At 35.0% G+C, this 22,803-nt stretch overlaps 1 protein-coding gene across 7 annotated transcripts in view; it reads left to right on the top strand.

The window, feature by feature from the left end:
- Window positions 1–22,803, top strand: part of XRCC4 (X-ray repair cross complementing 4) — a 361,931-nt gene that overhangs the window by 150,447 nt on the left and 188,681 nt on the right. For all 7 annotated transcript variants that reach the window (XM_082624078.1, XM_082624077.1, XM_082624079.1 and 4 more), the window contains exon 7: window positions 16,389–16,536. In XM_082624078.1, coding sequence (XP_082480204.1) covers window positions 16,389–16,536 — 148 coding nt within the window. The remainder of the gene's footprint in view (window positions 1–16,388; window positions 16,537–22,803) is intronic.

Raw genomic sequence — 22,803 nt, 5'->3', positions numbered from 1 at the left:
TCCTCCGTCCCCTCTTCACCCTTTCTTTTTTTTTTTTTTTTTTTTTTTTTTAGGAAGGATTCTTTTTTCTTTTTTCTTTTTTTAATTTATTTTTGGCTGTGTTGGGTCTTCGTTTGCTGTGCGAGGGCTTTCTCTAGTTGTGGCGAGCGGGGGCCACTCTTCATTGCGGTGCGCGGGCCTCTCACAATCGCGGCCTCTCTTGTTGTGGAGCACAGGCTCCAGACGCGCAGGCTCAGTAGTTGTGGCACACAGGCCCAGTTGCTCCGCGGCATGTGGGATCTTCCCAGACCAGGGCTCGAACCCGTGTCCCCTGCATTGGCAGGCAGTTTCTCAACGAATGCGCCACCAGGGAAGCCCCCCCTCTTCACCCTTTCTGTTTCTCTCTCCCCCTCCCTGCTTTCTGACTTTATTTTAAAAATAAATACATAAATTTGGATCTAATATTATTGTGCGTTATCGTGATCTACTGAAAAAAAAAAAGCCTTGAGGCCAGGTCTCCCAAAATGGTGAGATAGTGATCTGGGTAATCAGGCAGAGGTTCCAGTTACTTCCCTGAGAGATAACATTTGCATTTTGCCAGTGTATCTGGATAATTGCCTCTAAAGCCTGATTTTCTGTAACTGTAGAGGCATGGCATGAAGGTGTGTTCATACCATCCTCTTTCCCAACTTTGACACTTTATGATTGAATTGCTTATTTTTCCTTATTTGTGTTCTTTCTACTTCCCTAAATTCAGGATTCAAGGCAATTGTTTGAGTGTCATGATGGGCTTGACATCTATGTTGTTACACTGGCAGCCAAGGTCCAGCTCTTGGCAAGGTCTTAAATCCTGCATGATTATAGTGGGAAGCAGCAGCACAGCACAGGGAGATCATCTTAGTGCTTTGTGATGACCTAGAGGGGTGGGATAGGGAGGGTGGGAGGGAGGCTCAAGAGGGAGGGGATATGGGGATATATGTATACATATGGCTGATTCACTTTGTTGTACAACAGAAACTAATGCAGTATTGTGAAGCAATTATACTCCAATAAAGATCTATTAAAAAATAATACTAAAAAATAAAAGTTTTGACAACATACAATATGAATGCACTTTAAAAAAAAAGAGAAAAATTTAAACCTTACAGAATTTCTAGTTGCTGCTTAAACCATTTTAAAAATGTACCAAGGGGCTTCCCTGGTGGCGCAGTGGTTGAGAGTCCACCTGCCGATGCAGGGACACGGGTTCGTGCCCCGGTCTGGGAGGATCCCACATGCCGCGGAGCGGCTGGGCCCGTGAGCCATGGCTGCTGAGCCTGCGCGTCCAGAGCCTGTGCTCCGCAACGGGAGAGGCCACAACAGTGAGAGGCCCGCGTACTGCAAAAAAAAAAAAAAAAAAAAAAAAGTACCAAGTGTTAAGAAAGGAAGGTGATTTTTTTTATGTCTATTTTCTATTCCATTGTTGTTCCTAGATTATTATCCCTTATGGGTAGAGATTGTGTCTATTAATTTTTTTAAAGGGCAATTTTATAAAAGGCTGGTATCTATTTAATGCATGGTTTTCATGACATATATATTTAACTAATGATCTATATTAGTTTATCCATAAAGAACAATTACAGGAGTCTGTATACTGGCTCAGCCATTTATTAGCTTTGTGATCTTGGGTACTTAATGTCTCTTGAATGATTTCTCATATGGAATATAAAGATGATAATAGTGCCTATCTCATAGAGTTGTTGAGATTCAATGAGTTAATCTAAATGAAACACTAGAATAATGTAGCTAGGTATTTGCCATTATTATCAAAATAACAGCTAATTTATTCATATGCTAATATGTCTTAAAGTCTTACTGTTATCAGTGTTCTATGTAAGCAATCGTACATCCTATGTGCTTCCTTATATAAACAGTAAATGCAAAGTATATGCATTCTGCTATGATCACAGTGTTTGTCCCCCCAAGATTCATATGTTGAAATTCTAATGCCCAATGTTTAGAAGTGAGGGCTTTGGGAAGTGATTAAGTCATGAGGGTGGAGTATTCATGAATGGGATTAGTGCCCTTATAAAAGAGGTTCAAGAAAACTCCCTTGCCCCTTCTACCATGTGAAGAAGGAGAAAAAAGTCAGCAATATGCAACCCAGAAGAGGGCCTTCACCAGAATCTGACCAATCTTGCAAAATCAGAATTTAGAGGTAATTATTCAGATACACTGGCAAAATGCAATCTTCACCAATCTGACTAGCCTCCAGAATTGTGTGAAATAACTCTGTTGTTATGAGCTACCCAGTTTGTCATACTTTGTTATAGCAGCCCTAACAGACCAAGATACATTCCCATTTTCTTACATAATATTATTTTGTTTCTGTTTGATTAAAAACAATAATGCATTTTCATTTAATAGTCTTATTAGAATTTAGAAATGTGACCTTTCAAAGTTGATTTTCTATTTTTGAAAGTATTTATTTCAATATATTTAAATGTTACTACACAAAGTGACTTAGACTTAGAAATTAGAACACAATGATCTAGTCTAATCCAATAATTTTTGTTTAGGAAATTTAGGACTAGCAGAGTTACTTTTTAAATTTCACTATTAGATGGTGTCTTAGATGAGGATTAAACTGTGATCTCCTAATTCACATCTAGTGTACTTTTAACTACTCTGTGCTGATATTATAGGGCTCAAAAAAGGGGGAGAAGGTCTTTGCTGTCCGAATATTTGAACAGAAATATATTTAAAATTGTCTAAGATATCTGATTTGGATGATAAAGTTTGTGGGTATGTGTCTTTCTCCTGCCTGGTAACTACTCTCTCTGTCACTACCCTTCTAATAGCTCACAGATTAACATACATATCTAAGAAAGAATTGTATATTATGAGCAAAGAAACACATGCCTAATTGCTTTTGCTGTGTAAAAATGTACTCTTTTTAAGATGTGAAATATTTATGAATTGACAATAACAAATCTGCTAGAAGATTTAAAGCACTCGGAACTTTGGTTCTTTGACTCTACTCTGAGGTTATCATTGGTAACTGGTATTTGAGTTACTCATCGTTAGCACTGCTGTGCTAATGGATTAACACCTGTTGAAACTTTTCAAAAACATAAGTAATAACCTATGACTTATTGCATCAGAATTTTTAACAGGTGAGGGCTGGGGTTTTACATTTTTTACGTGCTGAGGATTATAAAATGCACCTCCTGTTGAGAGCTACTGCTATAAAAGATAGTTTTGGTGGTTATGGGAAACGATTTAAAAAAACCCACCACCTAAAGAAAGTATGGTCCCTAGGTAATCTTTTATACTATTGCTACACCTGTATAGGAATCTTCCAATAATATCATTCCAAATATGTTGTAAAGAACACCAGTTCCTCAATATGTTAATAGGTTTGAGTAGGGAAGTTGGGGACGTATTCTATAAAGTTTTAGAATTACAAGTTTCAGAAAACACAAACTTCATATGTTTAAGATCTTCAGAATGTTAAAACAGAGTTGTTTCCCAATTCTTTTATGGATTCTTTTATGGTGGACTCTTTTGTATGTTCTACATACCAGAAACACATAAAACAAAAAAGCGTGGGAATATTCAGACTTAAAACTACATTAATTCTGAGAAATATTCCCACCAGAGGGATGACTGTGGGCAGGGGGACACATTAAGGTTACTGAATAAAAAATGTTGACACTTTCTCTCTATTAATACCAACTTAATTTGCCTACTTCTGAGTAATTATTTGACTCTTTTCAGTCATGATGAGTCAGAATGGAACTCAAAACCTTACTCTTCCCATTCCTGTTTCTGCTGAATCTGTACTCATCCTGAAAAATCATTCTTATACAATACTCTAAGATACTTTTGCTAAACTATTAGAGTTGGCATTAAAGATGATATCCAAAAAAAGTAAGTATTTTTTTTATGTTTCTGTTGAATCAGTACCTGAACCAGAAGTTTAAACAAACATTTTGTGCTGAGTCCACTCTAAGACAGTAACATCAGCTTTTACTCAAATGATTTATGAACTCATTAAATTTACCTTTTTTTCCTCTGCTGTTTGAATTGGTAAAATAAATCCAATGGCAATTATTTAGACAGTGAGTTTAACTCTTTGTATAGTCATCTACAATAATCATGTGACCAACAAGAAATGTGTTACTGTCTGTTGAATACTCATTCTTGAAAGTCTCCATTTCTTTCACCCTCGTGTTTCTATATTTTCTCTATCAAGTTATTTGTCTAAGTTTCTGACCAGTTATTTTTTTTTTTTTATCTTTGGCCTTGGTTAGGCATAATACTTCTCACTTTTATTTAGGGCATTTACAGTTTTTGGTTTTCTAATTTATGTATAATCTATATGTATTTATATAGATATGGATCCATTTATCTATCTGAATAAACACCAACACAAGTACAGACTTTTTTTCTGCTTCTGTACTTTCCCGGCTGTGTTATGGTAACTTCCCTCTGTAACTGTGTTTCTTGGCTAAGATGTCTGGTAACCATTATTTACAAATAATATACTCTTTTGTACAAGGTTAGAATATTCTCCACAAGGGCATTTTAAATGCCAACCGTAGTTTAATGTATTAGGTTTTGAAATCAGTGTTTGCTTTATAATGAATATTACAGGCTGTTTTTTTAGAAGTTATGTTTATGGATAAACAAATCAGTCAAACTTTTATGTTTTTTTTAAAACTTATTTTTATTGGAGTATAGTTGATTTACAATGCTGTGTTAGTTTCAGGTGTATGGAAAGGTGAATCAGTTATGCATATATCCACTCTTTTTTAGATTCTTTTCCCATATAGCACAGGGAACTCTACTCAATATTCTGTAATGGCTTATTTTGCTATTTTTGCTTATGTTTAACTGCAAAAGGTTTGCTCTCTTTTAGAGTCTATTTATAAAATCTTCAGTATTTTCCTTGGTGATGTTTTCAATCAACAATGATATGTTGAGCACCTACAACATACCAGGCAACATGATGAACTATTTTCCTAAATGTCAGTTTATTATGGATTAATTATAAACATCAAAAATGTGGGGATACACAGCATTTACATCATTGGAAAGACATTACTTATATTGGTAGTCTTATCATTTTTTTCATTTTATACAAAATTATAATGCCTAAAAATTTCTAGCTCTTCATAATAACAGTTTGTCCATTTTCATTTTTGACTAAACATTATGGTAAGTGCATCTGTGCAAAAGCTTGTTTTATGAATTTCAGGGAGAGTAAGACACATAACTCTGTGAGGCCAGCTATTGGTATGATGTCCCTACTTCCCATTTCATGATTAAAATACCTTGAGAGATTGAAATTTGGACTAGTCGTTTATGAATTATAGTGAAGTGGCATCATATATATACTTAATTTAACCTTATTTAACTAAATTTTCTAGATAAATACAGATTTTACAAATGAAGAAAATCACAGTTTTAAATAGTTCTGCTGACTGCCTGCTATTCTACTTAACAAGTCTATGTCTACAGTGGTGGATATAATTAAGCCTGACAAGAGTAAATACCATTGTGAAAAACCTAGGAACAAGTATGACTAACTTTAAAGTTTGGGGCTATTGACAAGGAAACGGTAATTACTGATTTAGGTAGCCAAGCAAATAAGGTGATAATGTGACCCAGGAAAAAAAAAACAATGAAAAATTAATTTGGAACCAAAAAGAAATTTGAATAAGAAAGCATCAGAGGAACTGATACATCTTTCATAGAAGGTTAAGATAATGACATTAAACTAGAAGAAGTAGGAATTGAATCTTTCTGTATTGATGATGTGTTTAGATTATTGAAAACCTGGGGTGATTTTCTTTCTGAATGTAATTTCTCTATGAAACTATGTATGGTATTCATTAAGTAGTTATGTATGAACATTACCATACAGAGTTATATATACTGTGTATTATTGTACTTATTGGACAATTTAAGGAATTTTCAAGGGTAGTTTTGCTTATTGTGATTGTTTGCCTTATTCACTGACTTTACAATAAAATTTAACCCCACTTTATCTACTTCTCCTTAGGAAAACCCAAAACAGTTTTTCTCTGTTTTCCTTCATCTGTGACCTTAATCACTCTTCTATACTGCAGTGATAGAAGGAGTAAAACGTACTATGAAGGCACAGAGAAGGGATATCTAATTGACACTTCTAAGGCCTCCTGACAGAGTAATATCTTTACTGAGATATCAAGGATGGGTGTGAGTTAGCCAGTGGGTGGTAGATGGTGGAACACTATTCCTAGAAGAAGATCACATGTGCAAAATTCAGGAGTAGAGAGAGAGGTAGAATGGAACATCAAACAAAATTCAGTAAGGCTGTAAAAGTAAGCTGAATCAGGAAAAGTAGGAGACAATAAAGTTTATTAGGAATTTTATCTTTTTCTTCAAGGCAGTAGAAGAGTACATGACTTGATCAAATTTGTATTTTTGGAACAATTCTCCTAGATGTTTTGTAGGGAATGAAGTGTAACTGCTTTGGCCATTTATAAGCTATAGCAATAATCTAGGTAAGAGATTATGGACGTACTGGGGATGCAGAGAATTATTAGACAAATTTAAGAACTTTTTAGGAGGTGCTGATTGGATGTGTAAGATGAAGTTTTGGAAGGCATCAAGAATGATTGTTTGGCTATTGGCAAGTTGTAGGGATAATGGCATTATGAAGGCTTTGTCCTGAGACTGCACATTACTGAGCAACATGTTGAAAATGATTGTTAGACAAGCTTCATAAACATGTGAAGAGTATATATTCTAACGTGAAGATCTAACGTGAAGAGTATAGATTCATAATAAACTAATAACTTTCTGAAGTATTACTCTCTGTCAAATCAATGCCTAAAATATTTTTTGCTCTTATTTGTTTACTTTTGAGTATTAAGATGAAAGAATATACAAATTATTTGTTTAAAAATAAACACTTTACAGGGTTTTTATTGAAAAATTAAAAATCCATGAGCATTATGAAACAGTGTAAAATGTTTGGAAATGTAGATGTTTGGAAATGAAATTTCTGAAGAAAAACTTTCTCATTTGGGTAAAACATTTAACCCCAAACTAACTTAAAAGTGCTTCAAAATGGTCTGAAAGCACATTTCTTTTTCTTACCAAATTTAGATAATATTAAGGTAATCATTTTTAAAAAGCATAATAACTTAAATTGTAGAATCAAGGCATTTTTTTTTCCCACCGGAAATAACTATTTGGTCTAACTTCTCCACACCTGATTTTGTGGATTAAAAATAAAAACCTTCACAGAATTGTTACGGGATTTACACTAAGTCATTAAGACGTTGATTAACAGAGTCAGGTTTAGGATCCTTGTGAAGTATTTTGCTAATTCTGTGTAAATGTTATCTTAGTTATTTGACCATTTGGCACATATTTTTTTCTTAATCCTTCTTAGTGAAAGTATTACTTTAATCACATTTGGTTTGAAAGATAGTTGGCACAACATGCCTAGCACCACAGATCTGGGAATCTCCCTTTTGAAAAGCATCCCACAGTTGTCAAGGGACACCTCGGAAATTTAACTTCATATTTGCCTCTTCATACAACTACTCCAAACTGGCTAAGTGATACCAGAGAGGCATTTACCTCATTGTAAAGGAGTTTAAATAAGTGCAAATAAAGCACTTTTTCTTAATGTATCAAAGTTATTCTAAATCTAAGATTAAGCAAATACTAGCAAAATGAAGTGGGAAAGTCTATCATGTCACAGAACCACAGTCAAGTTCTTCTTCTTACCCCTGTGAATATTCAAAGAAAGGGTTTGTGCTGCAGGTTAATGACTCTTACCTACCCAATTCATCAGAAGAGGAAATAGAGGTAAGTTTAATGAGTTCATAAATCATTTGAGTAAAAGCTGATGTTATTGTCTTAGAGTGGACTCAGCACAAAATGTTTAAAACTTCTGGTTCAGGTACTGATTCAATAGAAACATAAAAAAAAAAACTTACTTCTTTTGGATATCAGCTTTGATGCTAACTCTAATAGTTTAGTAAAAGTATCTTACGAGTATTGTATAAGAATGATTTTTCAGGATGAGTACAGATTCAGCAGAAAAAGGAATGGGAAGGGTAAGGTTTTGAGTTCCATCCTGACTCATCATGACTGTAAAGAATCAAATAATTACTCAGAAATAGGCAAATTAAGTTGGTATTAATAGAGGGAAAATGTCAACATTTTTTATTTTGACTTGCTAGTTACACTAGTGATCTTGTCCTAGTTCTAACCAGTTCACCTAGAGTCACTGCAGATAATATAATGGTAACACATTATTAAAATAGAAACAAACTGGAAGATTCCCTGTATCATTTCATTAGTTTTTGTATTTCACTTATTTTTGTCCATTTTTTTCAGTTATACTAGTTCAATAAAATCCTCCTGAAGCTATGTAAAATGTCCAGGTTTTATTAAAAGTTGGCCAACATAAAAGAGGATGAAAATTTTAAAAAGCTTTAAATCTATTAAGAAAATGCTGGAAAAAATGTCTTAAGTTGACAGAAGTCCATACCTGACTCATGTACAACAGTGAAAGCTTTATGTTGGCTCCAAACATTGCATGATGTAGGTCATAGGCAGAGACCCCTTCATAAAGCTGGTGAAAGCTGAAAAATTGTGGTTTTGTTTTCTGAAAGCTTATTAACCATTAAAATGACTTTCCAGTGTTTGTTATTTTGAATCATAAAATAATATAAATTGAAGGCTAATGTTGCTCTTTCATAAACTGCTTTTCCCTACTAATATTTTTATTTTCTTAATGTTAACTGGACTGGCAGCAGCAGGCATAGCTAATCGATAGCGTAGTATTTTATGTAGATTTAAAATAATTTTTTTAAAGTTATTTTTAACTCTATTAGTATTTGAAAATTTATGCCAATCAACTAACATTTATTGAGGAATTATTATGTATTAGAAACCATGCTAGTCCGTCTTATACCAACAGTGAATTAGACAAGCTCAGCCCCTGCCTTCATGGAGTTTTATAAATATTAGATAAATTATTAAAAGTATGATGAAATCTACTAAGGATGTTGTGGGGACTTATGAAGGACTACTAGTCTTTTAATTTTCTCCTTTGGGAAACCTACTTCAGAGCTGGCTGATACTAACAATTATGCTTTCATAAGAAATACCCATACAAGAAAAAAAAAACAAACCAAAAACCCAGAATGAGAAATCAGGTTACAATTGGTGTTTCATAATGAAAAAAGAGGAATTAAAGCTTCACAGATTAATTTGGAAAACAGTAAAAGGTTGGAAAATTCTGCCTACCTTAGAACTTTCAAATCCGTGCCTTTATAGTTGCTTGTGTAACTAATAGCTTTCTTGCAAAAATAGTTGTGTCTTTCTGCCCTTCAATTATACACTTTTTGAATACATGGTGATGGTGTCTTTGGGATAGTGCCTGACACATAGAAGCTACTCAATAAATATTTGTTGAATAAGTGAAAGAATAAATGAATCCTTAAGATTTCAAGAACTGAGTTCATTTAATATTAAAATTCTTAGAAATATATTTTTAAGTGGATTGTTTTGTAGATATGGAACAAAACTTAGTATATTCAACTTATATTTTTTTCTACACTGTGAACACTTCTGAAGCCTGTATTTTATCTTTAGTGGCCCACCCTGCCTCTGACATTGAAAGTATTGGATTTCCAAAGATGACCTTTTGGGTTACCCCAGTGTCGGTAAGTATTTGTCATTAAGTCTGACTCCCATCTGTGCTGGCTAAAAGAGGAGCCTGACTTTTGGAAAAGTGTATGCACATGGATGTGCGTGCATACATACACTTTTAAGTGTTTAGTGAGATGTTAATTATCAGTTTATTTGGTGATTGCTAATAATAGGTTAGACCATTGACCTTCTGTGTAAGATGGTCATCAGTTATTCAGGTTAGATTGTGAAAGCTGGGTAGAAACTGATTACAGATTTAGAAAAGGGCTATTTGACGGTGAGGAAAAAATAATGTTTGCTTGTTTGGTCAGATTAGAAATTTACTACCTCAAGATAAGTCACTTTAAGATACTGCTTATTGAAGTATGGTGTGACTAACCTTATCTAAGCTTTTTTTGCTTATCTTTATACCTGTCAGTAAGACAAACTACAGAGGCACATTGATTGGTTATTTTCCTTGGTGAAAGAAAGAGTATGTTTTTTGAAGTTTCAGCTCTACTTAGGGTAGTATTTTAAGGTTTGGATTTTGGTTTTTCCCCTCAATATTTTACATCTTTCAAAAGAAAACACAATGACTTATTGATTCTAACACTTAATAAACATTTATGAAATGAATAAATGAATAAAATAGAAAAAAACAGCCACAGCAGGCTGGCTGATCTATATTCATAACAGATGATAGTTCTGTGACAGTTGGGTTATTTTGAATTTGGAAAACCATGAATTTATTTTAATTTTTTAAATTTAATTTTTATGTGCCTAAGAAGCTTTAGAAGATAGCCTGAAAGCTCTTCAGATTCACCTAAATGAATCTGAGTATACAGGTGTTGAAGGGCACACACATTTTGTTAATAATACTTATTGCTGATATCAAATATTTCTGACAATATCAAATATTTCTGACACTATGATTTATAAAACAGTTATATTATCCCATGTAATCATGGTTAATATACATTTTTTCACAGAGGAACTTAGAGATTCTGTAATACGTCAAAGGTAAATGGCAGAAATAAAGATTCCAACTCAGGTCTTCTAATTGGATTTTTCCCTATACTTCTTCTGAGGTCCATAAGTAAATAAGTTTTGATTAAAAAAATAAGATACACATTTCAAAATAGGAGTTCAAGTCATCACGTTTCTCATGTATAACACGATTGGGTAATACATTAGGAATATAGCAAACTATAAGGCATGGCCTCTAGCTGTTGAGTGTTCATAATCTATTTGGGAAATAGGAGATATACATAAAAAGAATAACAATACAAGATAGTATGTGGAAAATGAGTGGTTCAAACTATAAGCCCTATAGAGAAAGGAGAGATTGCTATGGATTGGAACTACTAGGGGTGACTGAAATGACTGAAATGGGCTGTGCTGAAGGGGAGCACATAGTTGAGCCAATAGAGGATTGGAGGACATTCAAGACAAGGAAAGTAAGGAACAAAAAAGGAAGATGTCGGAAGCCTGGAGCCCTTGGAATAGTTTATATATTATGGTAGAAGGTTTGTGGGAGGTATGGTCAGAGAGGCAGGTGAGGGTCATGTTGTAGGGAGATTTGAATGTAGGACTAAGATCTTAGGACCTTATTTTATAGGTGATGGGGAACCAAAAGTTTTTTGTTTGGATATGGCATATTGTAAATAGCATTCATTTTTTTTCTGCTCCAGGGACCTGAAGATCAGAGCCTTCTTCATTCAGTAATTAAAGAGCTAAGGAGCTATTGCCATGAATAACATGCCTCAGGACATTAATTTTTTTGTGTGGGAGGGAAGTGGGTTCAGGGGCTGGAGATAGGTGTATATGTTTGGTGGGGGACCAGAAGGAGAATGGTGACAATCTCCATTACAGTTCCATAGACTCTTTGTGTATGTGAAGATATGTATATTATGAAGAAGGAAAAAAATCCATAGATATGAGATAATAAAGAATCCCTAATAAAATTAATTATAAATCTGAAAAATGATTTTTAAAAATATCAATATTTAGGTGTTTAATCATCAGAGACTTAAGTTTACCAGGTAGTTTAACTCATGGGGCTTAGGCAGTTTAGCCAACAGTGTCATTTCACTTCAACATTGAGAGCACCCAGGAAGGCCAAGACTCTGCCCCGCTCATGTCTGAACCACTGCTGCCAAGCTCCTGTAGTTCTTCTATCAGATGAGAAGAAGGGTGGCTTTCTGTGGAGCCTCCTTTTACAATAAGAAGGCTTGTGTAAAGATTCCCCATTTTCTAGATGCAGTGAAGCTAATTAGAAATTGAAATTCATCCCACAGCTCTGCCAATCAGTATTTCAGCTGTAGTAAGTTAATTGGCAATAGTTTTTTCTTTTCTTTTCTTTCTTTTTCCTTTTCCTTTCTTTTCTTTTCTTCTCTTCTCTTCTCTTTTCTTTTTTTTAATTTCCTGGAAATGGTGAAAGACACATTGTTATGACAAAGAAACTGATGATAATATTAAAAACTGAGAATTCTGGTTGTGGAATCTCAGAAAAAAGCTCCCCTGTCAATATCAGATTCATACTCTTCTGCCTGGATTTGAAAGCTTGCAAATTTATTTAACATGTCTCTCTATCTTCTTTTTCCTTCCTCTCCTTACCTGCTGCCCATACTTATCCAGTCTCATTTCCTGCATCTTTTTCTCTCATGAACACTCCTCCAAACAGGCCACACTCCTTCTCATTACCCTTTGAACATTTGTTATTCTTTCCAACTATATTCAAACTCTTCCTCACAGCTAAAATGAATATGTATTACCTGGTAAGCTTAATATGAATTGATTTTTTTCCTTAAAAATGGCATGCAAAACTTGAAAGTGAAAACTTTGTCACCATTAAAAATATGTAGGGTTATGAATAATATAGACATTTTGGAAGTTCCATATTTGGCTTTGTGTAGATGTAGTTCAGATATCTTCTGTTGTATATAAAACAGCTTTGCTTGTTTTGAGATCCAGAATCGTTGTTCAAGGCATCCAGAGTCAGAATAGAAATAAAGTATACAGCCTTGAGACCAAATGGAATGTGAGGACCAAACATCAGCACAAGTAGTGGAGAGAGGTGCGATGGCTTGAAATTTGAGGAGTGCTCGAGCTGAGCAATTTAACACGTAGGTACCAGATGTTTGGAGTAGCGCCTCATTTTCCTGGTTACTGGCATTGTAGTGCGAAGAGGAAAGGATAAGATGGAATGTTTTCCTTTTTTAAAAGGCTATATAATTATTATCAAAACTTCGTGTTAAAGACATATATATTAAGTGAATCTATTACAATATGATTCGCTATTGCATGTATGTAGTAAACTGAAGGGAAAACTTTTTCTCATGGTGCAAACACAAACCAGAAAAGATATACTTGGTTTAACCAGTAATTAAGCTTTTACGGTAGTCATTTTTCCTTATGGCAGTGTTACAGAGAGCTACACTGTAACTGTAAAGAGAAAGGAATAAACATGGTGCAGTAAACTGACGTGAAACTCTTGATTATACAAAACTCTTAAGTTCTTTGTGGTACATAATGGTAGCCACCAAGAAGTTTAAACTGTAGGAATAATAATAAATTATCAGATTAGGTTTTCCCACATATACAATTATCAGCTAAATATTTACTAACAAGTAAAGACAAAATAATTCATGAACTTGTTCTATAAGCTTGAAGAAGTTCCAGCTGTGTGTCCTTTTAGGTGTTCCAGTCACCCCCTCATATAAAATGTTCACTTTTGACAAATATAAAGATTCCTGAGGTAGGAATGGCAATTTTTCCTGGCATCAGGCAACCATAATCATCCAGAGTTCACAACTAGACACAGAACTACTTGAAGATTTAGCACAGGGCATTGTCTCTAAGAGTAAACAAACCTCATTGGATTCTTATAGCCTGTTCATAAAATGGTGGGGAGTATCTCTAAAATATTTTAGCCAATTTTTGTATCTTAAATGCCTTTAATTTTACTCATGAGAGCTCATATGCAATATTCATCATGCATATTTTCATACCTTGTTTTCACCAATAGATACACATTTTTGTCATTCAGTATACTAATTAGTGAATCATCAGTTATTGAGATGTAAATAAAATAAGTGCCTCTAGTAGCCCCCTCAAGTATATAGACTTTATTATTAGAATCCCAGAAAACTACTCCTGGTCCGTAATTCTTGAGTAGATGCCACGCTCTTACTAATACACACCTTTAATCACATTGAATTTTAAAATAAATTCAAGGCATTATAACAAATAATATAACCATTTGACGTATAAAATACCCTATTGGGTGCCAATGCGTAAGTTGTTATCTGGAGTTTTGAAATGAATGGCAGAACTTTTATGTAACTTTATTTTTTAAAAGTTCACCTTAGCTTTTAATTTAAACTTAACGTTCTTCCCTCATAATGTCTAACATGTCATTAAATGCAATCTTTCTCCATTTTACAAGTCTATCTACAGTTGAAGCATCCTCTAACTCTGATAATTTTGCTAGTTTTATTCATAGACAAGATTGTACTTTGTTGATTGCTTATGTGATTGAGTAAACCCTGTGTAAGAGCTGACTGGGTGAGAAATCAGAATTATCTTCCTTAGTCACCTCATAGCTTAATAAAAATCAGGGTATCATTCAGCTGGAATACATTCAGAGAAAAACCCCTTTTTATTTAACTTTCTTTATTCCCAATACATTTTTAGAGGTTAATAAAATAATGTATAAGAAATCTAATGGAACTTACATGTCTTAATAACTTAAGCAGCTTTGGAAAGTAAAATATGCTTTGATGAACATTCAGTTAATATTTTATCAATAAGTAATTTGCCTACCAAGCAGAAATATTTTTTAATTGTCATAATGATAAAATATAAAAGCAAAAGCTGGGCTTCCCTGGTGGCGTGGTGGTTGAGAGTTTGCCTGCCGATGCAAAGGACGTGGGTTCGTGCCCCTGTCCGGGAGGATCCCACATGCCGCAGAGCGGCTGGGCCCGTGAGCCATGGCCGCTGAGCCTGCGCATCCGGAGCCTGTGCTCCACAACGGGAGAGGCCACAACAGTGAGAGGCCCATGTACCGCAAAAAAAAAAAAACAAAAAAAACAAAAAAACAAAAAAAGCAAAAGCTGTGTGATTTGGGCAAGTTACTTAACCTCTCTAAAGTCTTGGTTTCCTCATAAATAAAATGAAGTTAGTAAGTACTTCACAAGGTTAAAGATGAATAAGATAATATTTACAAAACCCATAGCAAAGTGTCCAGCACATACATTCTCAAAAATGGTTGTTAGTTCCAGGAAAAAAAATCCAAAGAAGTATTTCAAGAGGGTGGTCAGTAGTGTCCAAGTGATGTCAGGTCACTCAGAGAAACCTGGACTGCACAGAATGAGAACTCAAAATGCAGACTTTTCTTCTAGAATGTGATATATGTGTACCTGAACAACTACTCACTCTGCAAATTAGCACACTAAAATTAATAGAGCTTATGGGGAAAAAAAGTTAAGTTTTGGGCAGAGCACTTAAAGTCTATGCAGCTTTACATTGTTGTTGTTAGTTCTCCAGTTACAATGCTAATAAAAACATCAACTCCATTAAATCTCTAACAACATTTGCACCAAGCATCACAGTCGGCTAACCCTTTGCATCATCATACTTCCTTTTAAACGGAGGAGATAGGAGGTATTGAATGCATTTGATTACACTCGTTTCATCAAAATTAAACATCTGATTTGAGATACAGGGAGAAATGTCTTCACAGCTCTTTAGGTGTAATTGCAGCTTCAGCAGAGAGCTTAACTTTTGAAAAATATAGGGTTCTTGACTCCACTAAACCAGCCCGTTTGTGCTAACGGGATGGACTTGTATAGGATTTTTAGACACTCATCTCCACTTTTTAAGGCCTTTATACATTGCTAAGGTTTTCTCTTTAATTGGGGTGAAAGCTTGCCCCTGATCACTTTTAAACATTAACAAGCTGGAAAAAAATCATATGAACCAACAGGACATCCAGAGTCCAAATTATACTGATATTGTTCATGATTTACCAATAGCAAAGGAGCTCTTTTTTACAGAAATATGTGTTATAGAGAATATACTGTGTATTGGATGAAACAATGAATATTCTGAACTCCCCTAAAGCTCTTGGCAATTAAGTTTTTCATAGAGAATAAAGGAATATAAATCAAGCCTGTTTCTATTGTTGCTTCTGTTTCATGTATATCAAACATTTTTCAGAGTAATTTAATGGTTTAGCCACATTAGAGACATCTGATAGTATTTTCTTAACATTTTTCTTGTGCTTATTCCCTACAGTTGGCTAAAAAGTTTATGAAAATTATCTCTGGATCACTAGAAGTCCCCATTCCTGCTAACAATTACTGTTTTGCTGTCAGTTTGATTCATTATTTCCATAGCAGTATCCCCCCCACCAAACACCTTTTAGAGTTGCCTCTAATTTAGTTTTATCTATGCATTTGAGAAGGTTGTTGTTCAAGATAGGCAAAGACTGTTTTGATCACGTTGTTCCGTGTGTACAATATACTTCAGATTTTATATTGGTATTAAAGTATTATATACTATCTAACTAGCTCACTTCACCAAATCTGAATAAATTAAAAAAGTAATTTTGCTATATTTCAATGTGTCACTTTATATCAGTGCTCAAGCGGCAAGTTGATACTGTGCTCAAAAATTATATGCATAATTTTGTTGGGTCACATTTTTATGTGATTTTATTTTAGCTACTGTAAGAAGAGATGATTCCATTATTTCAAGTCCTGATGTCACTGATATTGCACCAACTAGAAAGAGGAGGCAGCGGATGCAAAAAAATCTTGGGACAGAGCCTAAAATGGCTTCTCAGGAGCATCAGCTTCAAGAAAAGGAAAAGTAAGTCATTTTATTCTTTGCCAAATAGTGAGATGACATTTAAAAATCTAATATATAATCTTAAAATTATATTTTTATTTCTGAATTTACTTATGGCTATTTTTAAGAACAAAAATTATGATTTTGGAAATTGTAAAATGTTTGAATCCATTTATTTTCTCTGGTTTTTGGTTAATTCCTATTAATATTTAAAGTGGAAGTGCTAAAAATATAAGTAAATTTTTTTCCTTGTGGTTTTATGGATTAATTAGAAATGGCATGTAGGATACTAAAAACATTAGAATCCAGCTTGTGTTCAGTAAAGAACTTCGATCGAATTTACTGCTTTAAAGAGACTCATAGAACATTCGGCTTAGCCACTTGATTTGATTATGTTTGGTATTTTTTCAAGTAAAATGTCTCTTTGTAGTAATCAATTTATTCCTATTAGATTTTGGAATTATAAACTGTATTTTTGCTGTTTTTCACTTTTTGCTTCAGACTTCCCTCCTTCAGTATACATCCCAATTTAGTTGTCATATGTTGAGGTGTTGGGATAACTAACATTTCATTGCAGTAAAACAGTCTGCATTTATAAGGAATATTATCAGTTGAATCCAAAATGAATGTACAAATCATTTGTACGTGTGTGATTGATATATATATATATATATATATATATATATATATATATATATATGCCCTAAGGTTTTATTTCTTTTTCTCTAAACTTTTTATTAATTTAGCAAATGGTAGTTGAAAAATAGCCTTGTGACAGATGATATTACAGACCACTGGTATTCAAAGTATAGAATGAGGATCTGAGGGTTCCCAAGGCCCTTTGTGGTGATCCACAGGGTCATCCCTTCTTCAGTTCCATAGCTATGTGAGGCCAGATTTTCTTCATATATTTTAATTAAAATAATTGTCATATCTGTTTGAATGCAGAAGCTAATGAGAATCTAACTGTTTTCATTCAAGCCAGCCATCAACAGATTTGCAAAACATTGACCTCACAAGATTTTTTGTTTGGGAAATATAATGATTTTTGTGAAGAATGTGTTATTCATGTTATCATATACTCGGTTTATTTTTTTTTAATTATTTAATGCATATTTTAAGTTTTTCTCAGTTTTTATTTTGAATATGGCAAATACAGTCCACATGAACAAAAGTTCTTGAGGTCCTCAAGAACTTTTGAAAGTGTAAAGGGGTCCTGAGAGCAAGAAGTTTTAGGATTCTGTTATAGACAATGAGGATGCCAAGACAGGCACAATCCATGCATTCAGGAAACTGAGCCTGATAGGAGGGAATTTTCGAGTTTCTTGCATAAAAGTTTGCATTGTACAGTTAATAGTGGCATTGTTTTGTTGTCTGTTTATCATTGGGTTTTGAGTTTATAGTTGCATTACCATGGCTTATTAACCATTATATCCCATTAAATTTAGCTAGGAAGCCTGACTTCATTACTTGTTTTCAATTCTAAGCATATGCTGGATTTCAAACATTTCTGTAGTCGCTCACAATGGTATTTCCTCTGTATCTCCTGCAGTAGTCTCTCAGTAGAATTTACATTCATTGTATGACTACCACATGATTTCACATTGTCTAAGGAAATGCCCAGTAGTTACTGTTGTTTGTTGAGAACAAAATAATTGTGGCTATGGCCTTCCCTCATTCATTCGTTCATGTATCATTCTTTTAACATATGTTTACATGCTGAGCAAACTTGACACAGTCCCTGATGTCATAAAGCTTAGTCTACGTGAGAGGAGACAAACATTACTCATATGATTACATAGATACGAGGAGTACAGTAGTGGAGTAGAGAGCAGAGATTTAGGCAGAGGAAACAGCCTGTAAACGTGCTGAGGTGGACTGTGTGAGGGTGAGGGCAGTGGAGAGGGAGCAAGGAAGGGAGGGATTGCGATGAGGCTGAAGGCTGCTCAGAGGCCAGTCCTAGCTGGGCTGTGTGACCCTTGTTAAAAATTCAGCCTTGGGCTTCCCTGGTGGCGCAGTGGTTGAGAGTCCGCCTGCCGATGCAGGGGACACGGGTTCGTGCCCCGATCCCGGAAGATCCCACATGCCGCGGAGCGGCTGGGCCCGCGAGCCATGGCCGCGGAGCCTGTGTGTCCGGAGCCTGTGCTCCGCAACGGGAGAGGCCACAACAGTGAGAGGCCCGCGTACAGAAAAAAAAAAAAAAAAAAAAAAAAAAAAAAAAAAATTCAGCCTTTTCTCATGTATATGATAGCATTTCTGGTTCTCACATCGCAGAGGATTTTTCTTTTGGTTGTCCCTACCTTTTGATATTGCTTTTTGACTCTTCTTAAGGGTTATCAAAATATTAGATTGACTAGAAGTCTCTGATATTTTAGTCATTATTGTGTCTTCTTAGATATAGTCATTTAAAATTATCTAAAGCTATCGTCCTTCCTTTCTTTTTCATTTTTTAATTCTGCTTTCAAACTGCTGAATGTTGTACAGTTTTGGATTCCCAATAATAAAACTTTAATTCTTTTGAAACACAGGAAACTAGAAAATTGAAAACATACTGAAACTTATGTAGAGTACTCACAAGGATAATAGCCTAAATTGGCATGTGTTAGCAGTCCTGCGGTGCAGAATTGTACTGACATTTTGCCTTTTTCTTTTTTTTTCGGTAAATATAAATTGTTTTCAGGAATATTTTTAGATCTTTGATGATCTCCCACTTTTAGTAAGACTCTGAAATCCTTGAATCTGGTATCTATTGATAAATATTCATTAAAATTTTTAGTGTGACTAATCCACACAATATGATTATACTTGGGGAACCCTCATCCTGTCTGTCAACTAGCGTCAACACTAAGAGTTATTATTCAACATAACCATGTGGTATACATTCCTTGCTATTTACTATCTTACATCACTTGAAATTATGATTTGTAGAGTTGTTTGGTATGTCCTTTTAATTCTACATATTAAACAAAATGAACCAGCTGACAAAGACTACAGAAACTGTGAACTTATTTTCATCCTTATATACTTTATTAATATCATCAGGTAAAATTCTGAGTGTAAACAATTTAAAATCACTTTCTATAAATATACAATGGCATGGACTTCCCTGGTGGTGCAGTGGTTAAGAATCCGCCTGCCAATGCAGGGGACACGGGTTCGAGCCCTGGTCCGGGAAGATCCCACGTGCTGTGGAGCAACTAAGCCTGGGTGCCACAACTACTGAGCCTGCACTCTAGAGCCCGCGAACCACAACTACTGAGCCCATGTGCCACAACTACTGAAGCCCATGTGCCTAGAGCCCATGCTCTGCAACAAGAGAAGCCACTGCAGTGAGGAGCCTGTGCACCGCAATGAAGAGTAGCCCATGCTGGCTGCAACTAGAGAAAGCCTATGTGCAGCAATAAAGACCCAATGCAGCCAAAAATAAATAAATTTTGAAAAGTAAATTAAAAAAAATATATATATATATATACAATGACACAATATGTATTTAAATTAAATAACACTATATTTGGGCTTTATTAGACACCCAACTTAAATTTTTAATGCTTTATCATATAACATAATAATTGAGGAAGAATTTTCATTTCAATTTTTTAAATTTAAGAGCTCTTATTAATTCTTTCAACATCCTCAGAAAGCTAATATAATAAAAGTCTGTTAATACCATTTTGTTGGTATGACATGAAATCATTATGGCTAGGTAGACTAGTTGGATTATTTTAACAAAATGATTAATCCAGTCATTATTCACTTATTGGTCTAAATTGAATCAATGTCCCAGTCTGTTGAAATTAGCAACCAGTTAACAAAGTCAGCCAATAAACAAAATGCTCAGTTTAAGTGATTTAATCAATACTTTAATGTCTGTTACTTCTTCAACTATTTCAGCTCATTTCTCCCCACCTGCAAATTCTGCTTTACCTTCTTTTGGCTGTTCTGTTTCTCATTTCTGTAGATTTTCTTTATCAAAAGCAAACTACTTTTTTAAGAGATACTGAAATTTGTATCCGAACAAGGGACCTATAAATGAAAACTTTCTCTTAGAATCAGGGCTCCAGACCCTGGGAGAGGTGACCAAGAAGAGAGCCAAACCCAGGTTACAACCAAATCATGTTTGTACTGGAGTCCAAGACAAGGAGCCAAACACAGGGCTACACCATGCAGACCTAGTTACCAAAACCGGGATATGAAGTTCTTATTGGAGCAGGAACAAGGGTTATCGCAAATCTCAAGCAACTCTAACTTAATTCTGAGCTCCTCCTTAAATGACTCTTGACTAGAAAAAGCATTAGCTTCTGTAGTCAGAAAAGCTGCTAAATATATAGGTGGAACAAAATGCCTCTAGCTCCGAGATTTGAATAGGGGGGGCAAGAAAGCTCAGACGTTTATTCAAGTTAAATGATATTGAGTACAGAATTTATTCTTTATGATAGCATTCACAGACTGCATTCTACAGAATTATATAAAAGGAGATCTTAATAGGTATCCCACAGAGGGTTTCATATTCAAATAAGTTTAGAAATTGCAATTTCTAAATTCAATTGGAATTTCTAAACTTATTTGAATATGAAACCCTCTGTGGGATACCTATTAGTAAGGATCTCCTTTTACATAATTCTGTAGAATGCAGTCTGTGAATGAGAAGGAAATCCAAAAAAGAGGGAATATATGTATACGTGTAGCTGATTCACTTTGCTGTACAGTATAAACTAACACAATATTGTAAAGCAACTATACTCCAATTAAAAATAAATAAATAAAACTAAATTTCCCTCTCAAAAAAAAAAAAGAAAAAGAAATTGCTGCATACCACGCTCCCTTATGCTCCAACCCCTAAAACTTGGAGATTTATATGTTAAAGGATCTAAAAAAATCCATAGTAAATAATTCATTTGACTTGTTTAATCATTTTTCAAAAGTACTCAAGCATAGCACCATCATGCAGTCTGCTTTCCTCCCTCCCAAAAAGGGATTAGAGACAGTCCAAGGGGTAGCATTCTTTAGGGCCGTAGTTTGGGATATGAACTCTCAAAATTCTCAAACATTAGTGATTTTAAGTATATAAGATCCTTTCAACCATAATTATAGGGTTTTAGGCATTAAATGTATCTCAAGAACAAAATGTTAGTTTGTATATAGGACCTTCCTCCCCACCTCCCCATCTCCCCACAATCCTATTGCTTAGAAAACCTCCTACTTGTCCGAGCAACTGCCCTTCTGGGAGCAGCAGGGTCATTTTCCAAGAGAATTCTAGTGATTGGAACACATTCGTACACCCCTAAAAGAAGGAGTTCAACATCATCTCAGCTGCAGGATAAAATCATTAAAATAGTTTGGGCCAAAAGTACAAAAAAATACTTGTATAGTCTTTAGACACTTTTTTTTTTTTTTTTTTTTCTTTTTGCGGTATGCGGGCCTCTCACTGTTGTGGCCTCTCCCGTTGCGGAGCACAGGCTCCGGACGCGCAGGCCCAGCGGCCATGGCTCACGGGCCCAGCCGCTCCGCGGCATATGGGATCCTCCCAGACCGGGGCACGAACCCGTATCCCCTGCATCGGCAGGCGCACTCTCAACCACTGCGCCACCAGGGAGGCCCTGGACACTTTTATGTAGTCTTTGTTTCTGCAGGCTAGCAAGTAAAAATGTATAGGTTCACATATCTCATGTAAGGCACACAGACATGATTTAGTCTTCTTTGTGATGGATGTTTTCTGAAAACACAGAGTTCTAACACATTGTTCCAAACAACCTTAAAAATATTACCAAATTATAACTTTTCACAGATGTTGCTTCTTGAACTGTAAGGAAGAAGTTTTAACTGTGTGTTCTGAATCAACCTTTAAGTGGTCCCGTTAAGCAGTTGTGTAGCTGCAATATTTTAGGTGTTAGGTTGTAAATCAACATGTGCATCCGCACGCACATGCAGAGTCATGCACCCCTACGTTAAGTTCACGATTTAATTAGCCAAGGTTGCACAATCTTATCATAGTCCATGTGGCTGCACAGAGCAGGAAAAGGTGCAGCACATCTTAGCACAGTATTTCTTCACCTCCTTGGAGTGGGGTGAGGTACTACACAGCCACCACTGATACAATTTGTTTAAGATACAATCTTCCTCGACTCAGAAAAGCTCAGTCTTTCCTTTTTATTCTAGAAGCTTACAGCATCATCCAGGATGAAATTGCACAATCCATGCACTTTTGTTTAGAGGAATAATTATACACATCAGGCTCTCCTGGCTCTGAACCAAAGTTCTCATGTCTATCAGAGCTTTCCAGGGTTCTAG

This window comes from Mesoplodon mirus (assembly GCF_964341445.2).
Source record: "Mesoplodon mirus genome assembly, chromosome: 5".
NCBI lineage: Eukaryota > Metazoa > Chordata > Mammalia > Artiodactyla > Ziphiidae > Mesoplodon > Mesoplodon mirus.
The sequence above is the reverse complement of the archived record's forward strand: the minus strand, read 5'-3'. Positions and strand labels throughout refer to the sequence as shown.